General features: G+C 36.2%; 1 protein-coding gene across 2 annotated transcripts in view; it reads right to left on the reverse strand.

The window, feature by feature from the left end:
• Nucleotides 1–21450, reverse strand: part of ADGRL4 (adhesion G protein-coupled receptor L4) — a 119607-nt gene that overhangs the window by 19344 nt on the left and 78813 nt on the right. For both annotated transcript variants that reach the window (XM_079102802.1, XM_079102803.1), the window contains exons 11-15: nucleotides 13539–13744; nucleotides 9312–9485; nucleotides 7906–8109; nucleotides 5933–6153; nucleotides 5742–5808 (exon numbers count right to left, since the gene is read on the reverse strand). In XM_079102802.1, coding sequence (XP_078958928.1) covers nucleotides 5742–5808; nucleotides 5933–6153; nucleotides 7906–8109; nucleotides 9312–9485; nucleotides 13539–13744 — 872 coding nt within the window. The remainder of the gene's footprint in view (nucleotides 1–5741; nucleotides 5809–5932; nucleotides 6154–7905; nucleotides 8110–9311; nucleotides 9486–13538; nucleotides 13745–21450) is intronic.

Raw genomic sequence — 21450 nt, forward strand, 5'->3', positions numbered from 1 at the left:
TACCTGGGGGTAGAAAAAGCCACCAGTGCTGAACTAATTTGTTTTTACTCATTTATATGTGTCTCAAAGGGTTTTTATATTATAATCCCAAATCAGGCATACCCCAGGCTCCATTCTTACAAACAAGCAAATACCATTTAAGGTACCTGGTCCTTACACTATAGATGAAATGCAAGAAGTCCATGAAAAAATGAAAGAGATTGCAGTGTTCTATAGCGATTTCTTCTCTGGAGTACAAATCTTTCCAGCCTTGTTTAGACAAAACTATAAAAGAAATCTTGTCCCTCATTTAAAGTCATAAAATGTTGCCAGTAATTATCTATTTAAAATTGAAGGTTCATGTATGTTTTGTCTTTGTTCTATAAAATAAATGCATTTTAGTTACATTAAGTTTCTATTACTTTTCTTTGCTTTATTTTAGTTAATTTTTCCTGGCAAACTATACTTGAGACTTAACAAATTCTATATAGTAATAGGCACATATATTATAATTGAATCTTTCTATAATTAAATGCTGTCACATATTCACCAATATTTTAAAAGTCAAGATCTGACACATTCTGTATTCAATCATGCACACATTCCATTGCATATAATCTTTTGGCTATGACAATTTTGGTGTTAAAATTTGTCTTTTCATTTAATTTTTAAGTACTAAAGGTAAGACTATAAGAGTGATAAGTTTGTCCTTCAAATCACTGTGCATGTTCCATTTTTAATTGTTAAAGAATGAATGCCTTTTAAAAAATTTCTTTTTGCTTTTACCACTTTTTGTTGTATTGGGCTGACATTATCTTCATTTACATATTAGGAAGCAGGGCACAAAGTGGACAAATAGCTTCAGATCACATGGTCTTCTTGCTGTTTCATATATTACTATGATTTTATTAGTGGATTCATTAAAATACACAAATAATTACTGAGGACTTACTAGTTATCTCTATATTCTAGAGTGACCCAAAAGTACTATAATGCACAGAGAAAATTAACATGTGCTACAAAACAAAGCATTAAAAGCACTATATAGAGTTAGAATCAAATTTCTGTGGGAGCATGTTGGAAAAAGAGATTAGTTACAAGTCTGAGAAGGTTTTCATAACTCTGTGAAGTAATTAATAATAAGATTTCAGGAAGAAGAGCTTTGCATAGGTGGCAGGATTACTGTGTGCAAGGAATCAAGAGAATATTCAAGGGACAGGAGGTATTCTAACAAGGATAAAATTCTTGGAGGGGTTGTGGTGTGAATATATGCACTGTGAAATAAGGCTGAGAATATACAGGCTACTGTGAACTTTATACACTAGCCTATGGCATTGAACTATAGGCAAAGGGGAACTAGTAGCCCTGGAATTAAGAAGGCAGACAATGAATTCAAATCCAAAGAAGAAGTTCTGGTTAGAGATCTTACTAGCTGCTGGGCAAGCTAGGTAATCACTCTATTCCTCCATTTCTTCTTCTTTGAATTAAATTAAATCACACATAAATACAACACACATAACAGCTCTGATTGAGGTGTTTAAACAATTGAATATACTAATACACAGAGATGTTTAGATACTGACCATGGACATACTATGGCTTAAAATTAATATCCCATTATCTGAATTGATTTTGGGGCAATATTCTGCATAGTTTGACTTGAAATGAAAAAGAATAGTAGCAGAAGGATAAACCAGAAGGTGACTGCAAAAGAGGCGATATGAAATGAAAGGCGAATTCTGGATTAAGGAAGAGTTTCAAGCTTTAATGCGAACATTTACTTTTAGACTAATGGTTTTAGACTAACAGTTTTAGGCCAATCACTTAATATCAATATCTTGAATTACAAGACTTGTTTCTTTTTTTTTTTTTTTTATTGTAAACAAATGGGATACATGTTGTTTCTCTGTTTGTACATGGCGTAAAGGCATACCATTTGTGTAATCATAAATTTACATAGAGTAATGTTGTTTGATTCATTCTGTTATTTTCTCCCTTCCACCCACTCCTCCCACCCCTCTTTACCCTCTATGTATAGAGGGTAAAGACTTGTTTCTTTAAATAACAAATGGCACAATAAAAATTTAGGTGATTTAGGGAGATTGAGAATTAAAGTATTAACTATGTGTTTCAAAAGTAGTGGATAGTCAATAAATTGAAAATTAAAAGAACTCATTACTGTTATTAACACTAGACATTTAAGGAAACAAAGGCAAGAAGATAGAAGTGGAGGAGAAGAAATACATGAGTTTATGTAGAGGGGTAAAAATTTGATAAGCAATGACAACAAAGATTCAGGAGTGATGCATCTATGAAAGGCAGTTCTTGAATTCTGCTAATAATAGAGTAGCAATGACACTTCAGTTTATGTCAGGTATGGTCTGGTTTTCAATGCTGTTTCTTCTCTGCCCTTTGTTCTCCCTCAAAAGGGATCTGACAAGCTTACAGGGTTACTTGATAGAAATTTAAGTTCACCCTTTGACGACTCTGTTCATCCTTTTTATAAAGTAGAATCTGCTCCTTCTCACACCCATAAACAAGGTCTGCCATCTGTTGAAGCTTTGTTGAATGCTTATGGTGACTGCTACTGATGGCTCCCATATCTCACCAATATCACTTACGTTTAATTATATGTTGTTCTTTTTAATTTGTTTTGTCTTGCTCTGTCACTGATACTCTAGAAGATTGGGATAATTCTTAAATTTTCTTGGTTATGTCCATTATATTCAGGGCATCCAATTAACATGGTGAACTTAAGTTATCTGTCTCGTCATCTTTACCTACCAGAATATTCCCAAACATATGATGGTGGTTTAGTGATCTATTTTGAACATCTGAACCCACTTTAAAAAGGAATTTTTACTTAGTGAAGTACTGTTTTATAATATACAAGCTAAGTTTTTTTTCCCCCCCAAGGCACTGCCATAAATCTACATGCCCTTGCTTTTAGCAATTCTAGATGAAAAAGAAAATCTCGCCTTCACTTCTTTTTCCATTCCAGGACTTGGGAGGACATGTGGTTTGTATCCACGCAGATACACCAACCAGTTAGGATATGTAAGTATGGTTGGTTTTAGTATAATTTTTTCCATGGTCCAGACTCATCTCTTCTCCTCTTGGGGTTAGAAAGGTCTGGTCACCTGGCAGTGATGGGGAAGCTTTATGACATCACTTTAGTTTAATTTGGTTCTCATTCCTGCCAATACTCTTGACTTATAAGGTGGTCTCCACTTAGGTAGTGATATCCTTTAGTGGCATTCATAGTATTTCATTTCCATCTTAGTCCCTTTTATTCTTCAGAGGGAGGCAGCCATGTCTCCATTCAACCCCTTCCCTTAGCTATGCATCACTTCATTTGATCTGGGCAGGCCTGTGACTCCTTTTCACTTTTCTAACTTTTCTATGCATGCAGAAGAGCTGAAATTTTGTGTTTCCCATAATTTACTCCTAGGCCCACCATATGATATCTCTTTCCTTTCCTGCTGTTGTGAGCGTCCTCTAGTAAGCATGCAGCCAAAGGGAAACTCTAGACAAAAGTAGGTGCTAGTTTCTATGTTCACATTTGGTCTCAAATCAGGAGACACATGTCAAACTCCTTCCAAAATCTGCTCTCCCTACTCTGTTCTAATATATCAGAGAGACATGGAAGTTCTACGTCCTACCAGCAATTGGGGATCAGGATGATCATTTTTCTTTTACCATTTCAGATTCATTTCCTGCAACATTTTGGAGTACCCCTCCCCACCTTATCTTCAGGAGATTGGGAGTACCATTTTAACTGGGGAGGAGAAGAAAAGCTTCCTATAGAAGACATTGCAGTCCCTCAAAGACAAAGGACACCTCACTCTGGGCCATTAACTCTTGAGACCCCTCTCTCCATTCTTCTTATTGGATTACAGCTATTCCTGCTGACTCTTAGTAAGACCCTTGGGAAATGTAGGGCCAAAAATATTTGGTGACCAATCTTATTTACTTTACTTTGGACTAGAAAGTATCCTGAGACAAGAGGAAAAATTCTCTTAACATCACATTATACACCTGTAAATAATATGCCAGCATTGGTACTAAATGGATATTATTAGTTAATTAATTCATTTTTATTTGACAAGAGTTTCTGCTATTATAAAATACTACAGATAAAAGTAATATTTAGGTTTAGAGTAAAACTGAGGTGCCTCGCCCATTTCTTAAGTATCCTGACCTTCTGGTTAACCTGGGGATGATTATCATACTGCAACTGTACAAAAGACAAATTGATTCATTAATTCCAGCCTGGAACAGTGTGATGATGTCCATTTAAACTTCTAGAAAGTTTGCAGGACTCATTTTTAGATAAGCCCAGCTGAAGCCTGAGTACCTTACTATAAGATAATCCAAAGTTATCTTTTCATGTTTGTAATGGTAAAAATCGATTTTAGAGAGTACTTTCCTTTTCTTATTTTAGAGAAACATGCTTCCATTTTTCCTGTTTTTAGCATAATTTTTAGCCTACTATTTTTCACCTAATTTCTAAGAATCATTGTTTCACTGAACTTTCACTGATACTAAACGATGTCAGAAATGGTCCACTCTGAAGAGAAAGAATCAGTAAAGTTAGAATATCTGTAATATGTCTTCACACAAAATACTCATATCAGAGCTTCCAATGGAGATAGGAGAATGGGATGCTATTCAGTCTGTATTCTTCTGTGAACTGAAAATATTGCAGTTATAATGAATTAGCCCAAATTGTTTTAGCTGAAATCTACCCAGTGGCTTAAAATATTACTAGATTAATTGTGAGAATTAGAAACTATTTTCTGTGATGATTAGGAAGTATAATTTCTGAATGCACTTGATTTTATCCACACCATTAAAAAATAAAGCTTGATGAAAATTCTCTGCTTTGCATTTCAAGTCTTTCTCCATTTAGCAGCTCCAGTGCAACCATAAAAGACTCAGGAAGAAGAATAAAACAGGAAAAGGAAATTAAAATGATGGCTAGCTTTTGGTTAAAACATAGAACAAAGTTGTCCAAAATATTGTCACAATTCTCCTACTGACAATTCATTCCATTCTAGAGTCTTGTCAGACCTCCTGGATTCATTGTCAGACTATTATATTCAGAACGGTTGTTGAAAACTTTCAGCACTTAGAAATGCTCTTGAGACATATAAAAATGTCTTTATTTAGAATGGAACATATAATACCTGCCAAATTTGTAGGTTTGAAACCACCTTCAATAAGAATTAAAAGGCCCTCTTCCTTGCTGAAATAGGACTATCAATATATGACTTGTCTGCTTCTGAGAAATAGTGGGTTCCTGTCTCTGACTTTGCAATTTAGTTTAAAATCACTTTATGATGACAGGGTACATAAAGAAGATAAAACTATAAAGATGACAGTCTAATCTTCAAAGATGACCGATCATCGATAAAAGATTAAATAACGTAAACATCTGCAATACCAGATTATCAGCTGGTTGGCACACTCTCAGTATTGAAGTATGCCAAGACGCTCCTGATAAGTAAAAATGCTTTTTCCTATGTTATACAAAAATCAATCCTCCACCAAAAGGAGCGAATGAATTATAATTGCTTGGAATTTATAAGATATATTTTTCTCACTCGCAATGCAATATATGTAAAATGTTAATAAATCATATACTGTATAGTGTTCAAAATTTTCTCTTCTTAAAAATACAGTATCTGATTGCTGGGAATTTTAAGCACCCTTTAATCATAGATTTTTTGAATTTTAATAACAATTTTATATATACGTACAAGAATGATTAGACATGCTGGTCCTATAAAACTCCAAATAAAGTTGTTTTCTGTGCTAAGCCAACATCTGAAAAAAAAAAATACCAGTAAAATCCATAAATATGTTTTTCTATACTTTACCAAGCAACATTCTCAAAGATATGCAAAATACATTCAGAAGTGTGTTTCAAATGCTTAAGAAATTAACTTACACTTTGGTGGTGCCATAATATCTATATCCTAATGCTGCTGAAAATCCAACCACTACAGCTGGGCTGAGATAGCCAAAGATATAAAAATTCTTGTGCAAAAATCCCTTGTTGTAAATAACTCCCACAACAATGAGATAGAGGTGTATGCCTTCAATACACATCCATGCAAAAGCGGCTAAGAAGAAATAATGAAGCAGCCCAGCAATGATTGAACAGAAGAGCTAGAAATAAAAGAAAGAAACCATAAGCAACATTTGCCTTAAAATTATCATAAGATAAAATCTTGAATTTCTCCATAAATTATGCCACTATAAATGATCTATGACATTAAAATACTCCTGTCATGTCAGTTTTTAGATGTGCTACTTCTAGCTGATTTAGAACTGTGCTTCATCAATAGAAGGCATTAACCAATCCTGTGACAGAGCTAAGTTACTGACTTCATGCAAAGACATTCTTTGTACACATTTACATTATGTAGAAAATTGTGGATTTTTCACATGTAAACTGTGGTATCATGGTGAGTATATTTCAGTTTATTTCTGCTTTGGACACATCTCTCCCCTCCTTTATTTTATTCATGCTCAAACAAAACAAAGAAAATATTTTTAATAAACACTATGAGAAGCAGATTTGGAGAAAAGACTTCGGGAGTCAACCGAAAGAGGAAATCGGCATTGGGGAATGGTGGGAGGTGTATAAAATTGAGAGATGTCCTAATGATGTTATAAAACAAACAAACAAACAAACAAAAATCAGGTTAGGAGTTTACAATCTAGTGCATAGTATTGAAAATGGATACTCTGGACACCCACTTTCCAGAAGAAAACCTTGATAGCTGATTGATAGTTTCAGTTCTTGGGATATTTCTAAGGGAAATGGAATTCTAGAGGTACTCAGCCATTGTGTGATCATGACAACTCACTTCTGTAATCTCCAACTGCAAGGAGTGCAGAGACTTAGGGTTCCAGCTACTGCTATAGGGAAACCATTGCCATGTTCACACTTCTCACCAGCTACTGCCAGCCAGTCACCCGCAGAGCTGGGCTACTACCATGTCCCTGTTCCTGAGAGACGAGGATTCCTTGGACGGCTGACTCTGGTTCAAGGATCCCAGTAAGGACTCCTTGGCAACTGTGCTGAACTTCTTTAGAACTGCTATGTAAGCTTTCCACCCACTCCTGTTTTTCTTCTTTCCTTCAACTCCTGTTTTTCCTTTCTTTCACTCAGCACAGACCTGCATGGTACTCTGCTGTTCTCCAAGCCTGTGTGGTCCATTTTCTCTCATAGTCACTTCCACTAAAAAAATCATTGCATATATGATCCCATGTTAGTGTCTGCTTCTAGGAGGACCTAGATTAACATCATATGAAAATATTCGATAAGACTCTATATCAATAGTCACTGGAAAGAGGTATTAGTTAAGTATAGGGAATAGGTAGAACCAATTGATCATATTTCATCTTACAAAGTCTAGCTGCTTTTACATTGTCTGACCCTAAGGTAAACTTTTTATCCAATTCTCTCTCTCCTTGGTCTTGAATATCCATCTACACACAAAACTTTCTTTTTTTTTTTTTTTTTAACTTTTTTTAGTTGTAGATGGACACAATATCTTTAGTTTATTTATTTATGTGGTGCTGAGGATCAAACCCAGTATGTCATGCATGCCAGGCAAGTGCTCTACCACCGAGCCACAACCCCAGCCCCAGAACTTTCTTTAGTTTGCTGAGATATTTTAATTTGTCCAAATAATTCAACATAATGAGGGACATTTTGCTTAATGGACTCAATCAAGTAAGTTGTTTAGACATGTTAGTGTTATCAAACTTAGGAAAGAACAATTTAAGAAAAATTTATACAGTATGTTTGTCCCATTAAAGCCTTAATTGTAACTCATATTTCTATGACATAAATATTTAAGAAAGCAGAAAAATTGAAAATGAAAATAGAGAGTAGGTAAATCTACTTACCTTATTAGTATTCGTATTGATTCCAACAAGAAAAACAAGTTCTGCAAGGAATAGACTACAGCAGAGATTTTTGTGAATGGTTGTCCTGGTGCTTTGAATTTCACTGAAGAACCAGAAGGTAAAAATGCATATGGCAAGACAAATCAGTGAAATAATTATTCCTAGTTGAGTGATCCTTGTAAGAATATTATAATCTTTAATACCCTAAGGGGAAATAATAATAAAGCTGTTAAAAGAATAACTCAGTAACCTGTCAAAGGAATTATAACATGTAATGAACTTCCTTTTTTGGTGAACCATTATTCAAAATGTTCATAAAATGTAAAAATACAACTGTGCATTTAGATGAGAAAAATTTTGAAAATGTTTGATATTCAGAACAATGTGATATAAATCACATAGCACTTCAACAGTTACTTTGTGATTTTTTTCCCCCTAAACATAGTGTTTATTAGTATATGGTTTAATAATACTATCATCATTAGTTTCTTGATATTGGAAAGACAATTCATTATTGTAATGGGAAATGGTTAATTTAAATGGATTTATCAATGGTAAGTCCAAGTCTTATTTCTATGCAGTGATTCATCTAAAACACATTAAATAAAGTTATAATAAGAAGAACTGAATATGTAGAAGACCAAAATAGTATAGTTCAGAGACTCTGAAATAGGAAATGTTTTATTCTAATTAGATAAGTATTTGTATACAGAAGAGACTTCTTTGCTTAATTAACACCCTGAAAAAATAATTTTGAAGATTGACATTACTTTAGGCAGGCTTATTGGGCCATTTTATAAACTTAATAATGAATTCTAAGTGTGAATTAGATATAAATCTAAAATCTAATGAAGATATGCAAACATATAAAATAACAAAATATAAAATAATTATGTAAGTAAAATGTTACTAAAGTAAAATACACTTTCTGAAACTATGCATTCATGTTTGAAAATCTTATAGGATTCTACATTGCTAAAACCATGATATTAGTTAAGTATTATTTTTGACTAAATACCAAAAATTTGAGGATACTTTGTCACTGTTAAAAATAAACTTTCAATACTAAGATAAAGATTATTAGATTCCATGAATCATTAAAATGCTCAAATGGCATAAAATACTAAGAATTTATAGATGGATATTTCATTTAATATGTAATCTACTAGATATTATAGATTAGATAAATCATAGATTAGAAATAATCTAAAATTCAAACTAGATATGTCTTCTAAGGCAAGGAGAAAGAGACTAAAAGAAATGAATATTTTTGGTTTTATAATTACATATGCTACTTATATCCAAGAAAAACATATAAAATTAATTATTCTTTTGAATGGTATGGAATAAAAGCAGACAAAGAAACAGAGTCAGATTCAAAAATATACAGTGGGAAATTGTCTTACAATTGAAGAACCAGAAGACATCAAAATTGCAAAGTGTGTCAGGTGGTTACAACGGCATGAGGTGTGGGTCTCATTTGAGTAGGTCAGCTCACAGCCCTCCAAAGACCAGCTGCCATTCATGGTATCAGGTGAATAGTTCCAAAAGGCACACTGAGTTCTATACTTATCTGTGATCTGAAAAAGAAACATTTTACTGATGGAAAAAAAGAGGAAAAGTTACATGATATTGCTTTAATCATATTTAAAATAGCATTGATAAATTAAAATAATGTCTAGAAAATAAAACATAAAACTAATTCTAATAAATGAAGATAATTGCTGTATGGACGAATTGAAATTCATCTTGCCACAATGCTGTTTTATCACTCTTACATCACAGAGTTGTGATAATTTATGTTATTAAACTAGATCATAGAAAAGTTCTTTAAATCAATGTATGAACTATCATATGTATATTTATTAAAAAAAACATTTATTACTTACTGAATGTTTGCCATTTATCCATGTACTCAAAATACAACATTGAACAAAACAGATAAAAATATTTATACTATTGACCTTATATCCTAGTTGGGGATGAAGTTATTATATGTGCAAAGTAAATCTGGGAAAGAGAAAAATGGAATGGAAGGTGGTGTGAGGAGGCTTTTCCTCAGAGGTGATGTCTAAGCAGATAATTCAATGGAGGAGACGTGAGTCCTACAGATTGGGGAATAGAAGGTTCCACACAGTTGAAGGGGAAAATAGAAAACCCCTTAAATGATATGATTGGAACTTTCCAGAAGCATCCAGAAGCCAGGTAAGGTACAGCACCATGAGTAAGAGAAAGAATAGTGCCGATGAGAGATGAGATCAGAGATTAGATGAGCTTAATCACATAAACAATGGAATAGTTGTTCAATAAAGAGCAGAATTCTCTTTGTCTTACTTTTAATGTGAAGGAATCATAATACTATGTCTAATGACCTATAATTTTCAATAATTGACTAATAGGATGTGGGATTTGTGTAAATAAATACTTTATAATTGTGTGCCAGTTACAATTTACTAGGTATTTTCTCTGTATTTTGTTTAATATGACCCTTGGATGAACCCTGTGAAGCAGATGCTATGCTGAGGTCAAGAAATATCACAAGATATACTTATGACTAATCATTGTTATGGAAGGAACAGACTCAAACTCAAAACTTCAGACAATTATTTATTAAAGAAAATATGGCTTGAGTGTCAATGTATGGCTCTGTTCAAGGAACCAAGCTTCTCAGTTAAAAAAGATAGAGCTTCTGTCCTTCAAGGATGAAAGACATTCAACTGGTTTTAATATAACAAGATGATCACTTTAATGTGATATAAACAAAATACAACTTGTAGGTGACAGTTGGAGCACTGACAGTCTGGGTTTGGGGTGAGTTTGAGAGGACAACGATGGAGCTCAACTGAAGAGCTGACTAGTAGGTTTCTAGGAGATCAAGCTACATGGACAAAATTGAAAGCCTTTGTCTAATGGACTGGAAAGGTACAATCCCAGGGGAATCAGAGGGATTCTAGGACGGGGGGTCCAAAGTCAGCTGAAAGCATGGATGTCATTCAGGAAAAGAGTGGTCAAGTGAGGTCTGTTTAAACACTGGACCTCCATCCCCCCACCACATTTTCTTAGTTCCCTTAATCCTTGAAGCTAAGCTACTGCCCTTATGCAGGAAAGGAAAACTGATAGGCTCAGGAGAAATTGGCTTTTGGTTACTGAACTTTAAGATCTTCCAATGCCAAAGCCAGGAACCTGTCCCATGAAAATCTCTGCCACAAGCCTAACAGAGCATGCCCTGCCTCAGTATTAAATGCGATGGATGGACAAGAACCACCAGGCATCAGAAAACAACCTCTAACACAAAAGAGGGAGGACAAAGGCTAACCAGCCAAACAGTAAATCAGGAGGAAGACAATGCAGGCTGCAGAAAAATAGTTAAAAAATACATGAAAAGTATCTAACAGATGAGATACTACATTCATTAAACAAAATTAAGGTTAAAAGAGTAAAACAGCTGGGCATGATGGCGCATGCCTGTAATTCCAGCAGCTCAGGAGGCTGAGACAGGAGAATTGTGAATTCAAAGCTATCTACGGCAAAAGCGATGTGCTAAGTAACTCAGTGAGGCCCTGACTCTACATAAAATACAAAATAGGGCTAGGGATGTGGCTCAGTGAAGTGCCCCTGAATTCAATCCCTGATACTCTCACCCCCCAAGAAAAAGAGTAAAACTTTTTCATGAAAATTATGTACAAAGGCAAACTAAAAAACATTAGGATAAAAAAGAAATAAAAAATGTGAAATATTTTTTTTTAAATTAGAAGCTTGACTGGAAAATCTAATAATGAAAAAGAGGAAGAGAAAAAGAGAACAGAGATACTGAACAAGAAGAAGGAGAAATTAGCAAAGAAATAATACCAGAAAATTTCCTAGAACTGATGCCCAAACACTTTCAGACTATACAGACTCTCAAAAATTCCTACTATAATTAATGAAGAAAGAACCATACTGAAGTCCAGTTCAAAGATTTTGGAATACTGAGAATAATTATAAGATTTGAGAAGTCTTAGAGAGACTCTTTTTTGAGAAGTTTTGAGAGAGAGAGAGAGAGAGACAGACAGACAGACAGACACTGAAAAACAGAGACAGAGAAAGAGGACATGTAAAAGATCACAAATTTTAATTAAAGTATTAATTGCATTCTACTTCTCCAGGTTAGCCTTGAAGACATGAGCAAGGTCTAGAAAATTCTGAGAAAAAATCATTTACAATTCATAATCCCGTATCATGCAACATGATATTATCTAGAAGATATAAGGGTGAGGTATAAACATAAAATATAGATAGATAGTATATAGAGAGATGCAGCTATAGATGATATATACATTATATATCTAAGATATCTCAGAGACACAGATATAGATGGTATATTGATATATTACATGATATATTTGATATATCAAAACCTATCAGATTTCCTTTCCTATGTAAGGCAGTAGCTTAGTTTCAGGATTAAGAGAACTAAGATATGATATATAAATATATATATATATAAATACTCATTGATTATATATCCACAGTATTTGATATATGTATATATACAGTATTTGATATATATATGTGCATACACATACATACTCATCGATACATCATAGCTACATCTCTATGAGATATATAACCAGATAATGCAAGGGCTTAGAAAGTGACCTCCTGTGCTTTTTTTCTCAAGCAATCACCAGAGAATATGCTAACAAAATACACAAATAAACCAAGAAAGATGACATTGGCTTGTGGAAACAGAGAAACTGATGCAGGAGAGAGGGAATGGTTTTCTTGGGTCACAGTGAAAGGATACTCAGGCTCATAGTGGCACAGCAGCCATAGCATAGACCATACAGACAGCAAGTTTACAGAAGGTTTCCAAGACATCAAAACAGCTGACAGATAATCATACGTTTTCAAAGGTATATGGTACCATAAAGTTTGAGAACAAATTAGTAATGGATATACAGAAGTACAAGCAAACCAGCATCAATTAATTTATAGGAAAGGGTTTGGTCTCATGTTTCATCTGCGAATAACCCATGCCCAGTTATAACACTACAGACATTGAAAGCCGATTTTACTGAAAAATTGGAGGTAAGCATGGGATAATGGGTGACCCAGGAAGGGTGTATATCATAGGGGAAAATGTGTAAGAGAACTCAATCTGAATCTTCCACAGATGAAAGTTAATAGATAAGATCCATTTTTAGAAGCTTAAAACAGAGAGGCGTTACTGAGGTTTGGATGAAGGAGATAAAAAGGCAAAGAAACTTTAAGAAGTCGGAGTGACAATTATAAACTAAGGACCTCACTTCTTAAACAAGTGCATTTATATCTTCAACTGTGATACTTTCTCATAATTCATTTCTTGAAGGCATGGAAACTTCCAAAATAAACAGTGTACTTAAAAAATAAAACTAAAATATAACTTAATTTTAGAGAACCAAATATGTAAATTCTTTGGTATTGACCAGAAACTTCAAAGAGCACTATAAAAATATTTTATAGAAAAGGAAGCTGAAAACACTTTACTCCCTTAATTTTAAATCCATATTTTTAATCTGCAAATGTCACATGCATTAAAGTGACATCACAACAATGAAAGAAGCATTTCTCTGACCGATCACCATCATAACAATTCCAGAAAAACAACTTACCTTTATGTGACTTAATGTAAATGTTATTTTTCCCAGTTCATACAACGTGGGTGGATTTGAGCTAACTGAGACAGAAATTACTGAAGAGATGACTCTTTCCTCCTCTTCGGAATTATCAGAATTTTGAGGTTCCAATAAGAAGTTGTCAGGTGATGAAAGCAAGGGGCCAATACTTTTATAATGTAAAAATGCGACTGCAGCATTGCCTATCAATCAAATTCATAGGCTTAGTGGAATTCTTATAAAACAAAAATTATATTGAAACATTTAAACATAAAAAAATTGAACAAACAAAAATATTTCTCTAAGGAATCCATACAAATACACAGATACTGAATTCAGACCACACTAAGCCCATTATACATCATTAGACCACATTAAGACTGCTATTGTCTGATTTCCACAAATCTGAAAATGACCATGAACTGTAGGCTTCCCTTTGCACATACTATCTTTAGAGAAAAACAGTCCCAGATAAATTTGCATCTAAATCTTGATGTAGATGATTCTGAATACAGAGTGTAAAGTATATTTACTTGAAAGGTAAAATTTTGAGTTACAATTTCCATGTGCAAAATATGAATTGGAGAGATACTGGAAGAAAATTATTACAGGCTTATGGAATTAACCCATTAAGTCTCAAGTTTTCAGTCCTGCAAATGTTTCAACAAAATTGACATGAGTACATTAAAATAGGTTGGAAATCATAATCTAGAGCTTATATATAATATTAATACTATTACATTGCAATTATAAAATTATATTATTATTATAGAATTTTATATCATATATACTGTATTCGAGTTTTTTTTTTTTTTTTTTTTTTTTTTTGGGTGCTGGGGACCGAACCCAGGGCCTTGTACTTGCAAGGCAAGCACTCTGCTGACTGAGCTATCTCCCCAGCCCCTGTATTCAAGTTTTTAATGGGTGTTGCACATCTGGGTCAATGGGACAAAATGGGTTAAGAAAGTTTAAGATTGCATGAGTTGTGACATACCACTGAGTTCAACCTTACTCTCACTGAAAGGGCTCCTATTTAACGTGTGTCCAATGAGGAAGTGGATTGACTTGGGAGGCAAGTCATTTATCTGGTCCCCTGACACTCCACAATGTGGTGAATCAGAATGTTCATAAATACAAATAATGATATCATCATCAAAAACAAAGGCCTGTGATCCCAAAACTGAAAACCTCCATATCATACTAACAAAGAGTATTCTTCAATATGATCATGTAAGGCAGAAGTTGCCAAAGTGTATCCACATGCATGTTCTTTATCTTAATTTAAAAGGCACCACTGGAGATATTGTTAACAGCTTGCTTGATCCAAATATCATACATAGAACATTTTCCTGACCTGTCAGCTTAGAAAACTTGTATCAAAGAAACATATGGGTGTTAGTCTAACACAGTTGGACTAGTGCAATTATGACTCCAAGAGATGACAATTATCCTAGGCTTTGCTATGGACAAAGGCCTGAAAACCCTTTCAGTCAATACCACAACCAGTTCATGAGAGTGATTTCTTTGGGGTCACAACAAGAGATGGTCTGAAATCAAATGAAAAACCAAAAAATCGGGTGGAATCAAAAATTCTCTTACTTACTGCTATCCTATCTAAAGACAAATACTGGGGGATTCAAGATGGCGGACTAGAGGGTGGCTGCGTTTCGTGTTGCTCCAGGACTCAGGACTCAAGAAGAGGAGATATAGAGAGCCTTAGGACCAACTCAAACCAGCCGGGCGAGAATCTCCCACTGGGCAGACGTCCCGGACGGGGCAGGAGCCCTGGACGGGGTGGTAGCCCCAAAAGCAGGGATCTTTGCAAAGTAGAACGGCCGCGAGGCGCCCCTTCCCCTGCCGGAGCAGTGATCACAGACAGCTGGGAGCATTGAAGAGGGGGCTGCCCAGAGGAGAAGGAGAAATACGGGCTCGGCACGTCGCTTGGAATTGGATCAGCTGCGCCAGGGCTCCGGGCGGCTATCCGGAGGAGCAGCGTGGGTTCAGGACTCAAGAAAAGGAGATATTGAGAGACTTGGGACCAACTCAAAGAAGCCGGGTGAGTGTTTCCCACTGGGCAGGCGGACGGGGCGGTAGCCCCCGGACAGGGCGGTAACCCCGAAAGCAGGGATCGTTGCAAAGTAGAACTGCCGGCGAGGCGCCCCTCCCCCCGCCGGAGCAGTGACCGCAGACAGCTGGGAGCATTGAAGAGGTGGCTGTTCACCACAGCGCTTAGACTCGGCGCAACCCACCCGCGCTCTGGGAGGCTGCCCAAAGGAGAAGGTGCTTGGTGAGCTGTTTGGACTGAACGTGACCACCCCTGAACACAGGGGGCTGCCCAGAGGAGAAGGAGAAATACGGGCTCAGCACGTCGCTTGGAATTGGAACAGCTGCGCCAGGGCTCTGGGCGGCTATCCGGTGGAACAGCGTGGTGAGTGGTTTGGTCCCAGAGCATCCGCTCCTGAACATAGGGGGTTGTCTGGAGAAGGAGGAGGAGCGCGGCGGGGTGCTTGGGCTCGAAGTGACTGCACCAGGGCTACGGGAGGCAGTCGGGACAAGAAGGTGCACAGTGAGTTCTTGGGACTCGTGACGCACCAGATCTCTGGGTAACTGCCTGGTGGAGAAAGTGGTGCGTGGTGGGTCACTTGGTCTTAGAGCGACGGCACGGAACAACAGGTGGCTGCCGGAAGAAAAGGCGTGTGGCGGGTCACTGGGACTCGGAGCGATTGTAAGGGGCTCCAGATGGCTGCTCAGAGGAGGGGCCGCATAGCCAGGTGAAAAGTGCAGAGCAGGGTCCTAGACGGCTTCTTGGTGGAAGGGCCCCACAGACAAACTGAGGGGCGGAGCGAAGGCTCCAGGACTGCAGGCAGCTTCTCTGAGGAGAGGCAGCCGAAGGAGATTCGTTTGTGAAGGGTGAGGCTTCCAGGCCCAGGAGGTAGGTCCGGGTCCCTGGGATCATTGCAGAAGAAGGCTGCCCAGCCCAGGCGATAGTTGTGAATTGAACGGAACCTCTGGGAGGAAAACCGACCAGCGAGACCTCCCCACCAGGTGACTCCTCCCTGTTGGGTGAGGTTCTCCCAAAAGGACCGTAAAATCAGAGACACAGGCCCAAACTGGTCTTGCATCAGCCCACAACCTACTTCCCTTCTGGATGACCATTCATCAGCAAGTGAAGGTACCTCTGCCCACTAGCAGGGAATATACCCCACCAGAAGGCCACCACCCCTAGGGAGTCAGCTCCCTTGTGGAGCACTGCATTATCAACTTCCTCCAAGATTTCAGGCTACTGAAGACTAAGAGGGGATATAATAGAAATCTTCAGGGATATTATAAGACAATAGAGGAAATCTGCAATATCACAGCGGTCAACTGATACCTGAACAATATGAGAAAACAAGGAAAGAAAATGCTGCAAACAAATCTAGATGTTACATCAATGAAACCCAACGACAGCATGGCAGAAGAAATGACAGAAAGGGAGTTCAGAATGTACATAATTAAAATGCTCAGGGAAGCAAATGACGAGATGCAAGAGCAAATGCAGGCACTGAATGATCGCACCAATCGACAGTTAAAAGAGCAAATACAGGAAGCAAAAGATCACTTCAATAAAGAGTTAGAGATATTGAAAAAAAACCAAACAGAAATCCTTGAAATGAAGGAAACAATAAACCAAATTAAGAACTCCATAGAAAGCATAACCAATAGAATAGAACACCTGGAAGACAGAACATCAGACATTGAAGATAAAATATTTAACCTTGAAAATAAAGTTGAACAAACAGAGAAGATGGTAAGAAATCATGAACAGAATCTCCAAGAACTATGGGATATCATGAAGAGACCAAATTTGAGAATTATTGGAATTGAGGAAGGCTTAGAGAAATAGACCAAAGGAATGAACAATCTATTCAATGAAATACTATCAGAAAATTTCCCAAATCTGAAGAATGAAATGGAAAACCAAGTACAAGAGGCTTATAGGACTCCAAATATACAAAATTACAACAGACCCACACCAAGGCACATTATTATGAAAATACCTAACATACAAAATAAAGACAGAATTTTAAAGGCCGTGAGAGAAAAGAATTAAATTACATTCAGGGGAAAACCAATAAGAATATTAGCAGATTTTTCAATCCAGACTCTAAAAGCTAGAAGGGCCTGGAACAACATTTTTCAAGCCCTGAAAGAAAATGGATGCCAACCAAGAATCTTATACCCAGCAAAACTTACCTTCAAATTTGATGATGAAATAAAATCCTTCCATGATAAACAAAAGCTAAAAGAATTTACAAAAAGAAAGCCAGCATTACAGAACATTCTCAGCAAAATATTCCATGAGGAAGAGATGAAAAACAAAGAAACAAATCAGCAATGGGAGGAACCATCCTAAAGGAATTGTCAAATAAAGGAAGAACCAAGTCGTCTCAAAATAAATAAATAAATAAATAAATAAATAAATAAAATGAACCAAATGACCGGGAATACTAATCATATCTCAATAATAACCCTGAATATTAATGGCCTGAACTCATCAATCAAAAGACATAGACTGGCAGATTGGATCAAAAAGAAAGATCCAACAATATGTTGCCTGCAAGAGACTCACCTCGTAGAAAGAGATACACATAGACTAAAGGTGAAAGGATGGGGGAAAACATATCATGCACATGGACTCAGCAAAAAAGCTGGGGTATCCATCCTCATTACAGATAAGGTGGACTTCAAGTCAAAACTAGTCAAAAGGGATAAAGAAGGACATTACATACTGCTTAAGGGAACCATAAATCAGCAAGACATAACAATCATAAACATCTATGCCCCAAACAGTGGCTCATCCATGTATGTCAAACAAATCCTTCTCAATTTCAGAAACCAAATAGACCATAACACAATAATACTAGGTGATTTTAACACGCCTCTCTCACCACTGGACAGATCTTCCAAACAAAAATTGAACAAAGAAACCATAGATCTCAATAACACAATCAATAATTTAGACTTAACGGACATTTATAGAATATACCATCCAACCAAGAGCGAATACACTTTCTTCTCAGCAGCACATGGATCCTTCTCTAAAATAGACCATATATTATGCCACAAAGCTAATGTAAGCAAATACAAGAAGATAGAGACACTACCTTGTATTCTATCAGATCATAATGGTTTGAAGTTAGAAATAAATGAAAGAGTAAAAAACAGAAGCTACTCCAACACCTGGAGATTAAACAATATGCTATTACATGATGAATGAATAACAGAAGATATTAGGAAGGAAATTAAAAAATTCTTAGAGGTAAATGAGAACAAAGAAACATCATATCAAAATCTTTGGGACACTATGAAAGCAGTACTTAGAGGAAAATTTATTTCATGGAGCGCATTCAATAAAAGAAGTAAAAATCAACAAATAAACAACCTAACACTTCAGCTCAAAGCCCTAGAAAAAGAAGAACAGACCAACACCAAAAGTAGTAGAAGACAGGAAATAGTTAAACTCAGAGCTGAAATCAACGAAATTGAAACAAAAGAAACTATACAAAAAATTGACAAAATAAATAGTTGGTTCTTTGAAAAAATAAACAAAATTGATAAACCCTTAGCCACTCTAACAAAGAGAAGACGAGAGAAAACCCAAATCACCAAAATTCGGAATGAACAAGGAAATATCACAACAGACACGATTGAAATACAAAACATAATTAGAAGCTATTTTGAAAATCTATATTCTAACCAAATAGAAAATTTCGAAGACATCAACAAGTTTCTAGAGACATATGAATTGCCTAAATTGAGCGAGGAGGACATACAAAATTTAAATAGATCAATTTCAAGTAATGAAGTAGAAGAGGTCATCAAAAGCCTACCAACAAAGAAAAGTCCAGGACCAGACGGGTTCTCAGCTGAGTTCTACAAAATCTTTAAAGAAGAGCTCATTCCAATACTTCTCAAAGTATTCCATGAAATAGAAGAGGAGGGTACCCTCCCAAACTCATTCTATGAAACCAATATTACCTTGATACCCAAGCCAGACAGAGATAAATCGAGGAAAGAAAATTTCAGACCAATATCATTAATGAACATTGACGCAAAAATTCTCAATAAAATTTTAGCAAATCGCATACAAAAATATATTAAAAAGATAGTGCACCACGATCAAGTGGGTTTTATCCCAGGGATGCAAGGTTGGTTCAACATCCGGAAATCAATAAATGTAATTCACCATATCAATAGACTTAAAGTCAAGAACCACATGATTATTTCAATAGATGCAGAAAAAGCATTTGATAAAATACAACACCCCTTCATGCTCAAAACACTAGAAAAAATAGGGATAGTGGGAACATTCCTTAACATTGTAAAGGCCATCTATGCTAAGCCCATGGCTAATATCATTCTAAACGGTGAAAAACTGAAAGCATTCCCCCTAAAAACTGGAACAAGACAGGGATGCCCTCTTTCACCACTCCTATTCAATATCGTTCTTGAGACTCTAGCCAGAGCAATTAGACAGACCAAGGAAATTAAAGGAATACGAATAGGAAAAGAAGAACTCAAACTATCCCTATTTGCGGATGATATGATTATATACTTAGAGGAACCAGGAAATTCCACCAGAAAACTGTTAGAACTCATAAGTGAATTCAGTAAAGTGGCAGGTTACAAGATCAATGCTCATAAATCCAATGCATTTTTATACATAAGTGAGGAATCCTCAGAAAGAGAAATTATGAAAACCACCCCATTCACCATAGCATCGAAAAAAATAAAATACTTGGGAATCAATCTCACAAAAGAAGTAAAAGACCTCTACAATGAGAACTACAGAACACTGAAGAAAGAAATCGAAGAAAACCTTAGAAGATGGAAAGATCTCCCATGTTCTTGGATAGGCCGAATTAATATTGTCAAAATGGCCATACTTCCAAAAGTGCTATACAGATTCAATGCAATCCCAATTAAAATTCCAATGACGTACCTTACAGAAATAGAGCAAGCAATCATGAAATTCATCTGGAAGAATAAGAAACCCAGAATAGCTAAAGCAATCCTTCGCAGGAAAAATGAAGCAGGGGGTATCGCAATACCCGAACTTCAACTTTATTACAAAGCAATAGTAACAAAGACGGCATGGTACTGGTACCAAAATAGACAGGTAGATCAATGGTACAGAATAGAGGACACGGACACAAACCCAAATAAATACAACTTTCTAATACTAGACAAAGGTGCCAAAAATATGCAATGGAGAAAAGATAGCCTCTTCAACAAATGGTGCTGGGAGAATTGGAAATCCATATGCAACAGAATGAAACTAAACCCATATCTCTCACCCTGCACAAAACTCAACTCAAAATGAATTAAGGACCTTGGAATCAGACCAGAGACTCTGCAGATTATAGAAGAAAAAGTAGGTCCCGATCTTCAACATGTCGGGCTAGGACCAGACTTCCTCAATAGGACTCCCATAGCACAAGAAATAAAAGCAAGAATCAATAACTGGGATAGATTCAAACTAAAAAGCTTTCTCTCAGCAAAGGAAACTATCAGTAATGTGAAGAAAGAGCCTACAGAGTGGAAGAATATCTTTGCCAATCATACTTCAGATAGAGCACTAATCTCCAGAATCTATAAAGAACTCAAAAAACTCTACATCAAGGATACAAATAATCCAGTCGACAAATGGGCTAAGGAAATGAACAGACACTTCACAGAAGAAGATGTACAAGCAATCAATAAACATATGAAAAAATGTTCAACATCTCTAGTAATAAGAGAAATGCAAATCAAAACCACCCTAAGATTCCATCTCACCCCAATTAGAATGGCGATTATCAAAAATACAAGCAACAGGTGTTGGCGAGGATGTGGGGAGAAAGGTACACTCATACATTGCTGGTGG

This window comes from Sciurus vulgaris, assembly GCF_902686455.1.
Source record: "Sciurus vulgaris genome assembly, chromosome: 1".
NCBI classification, from domain to species: domain Eukaryota; kingdom Metazoa; phylum Chordata; class Mammalia; order Rodentia; family Sciuridae; genus Sciurus; species Sciurus vulgaris.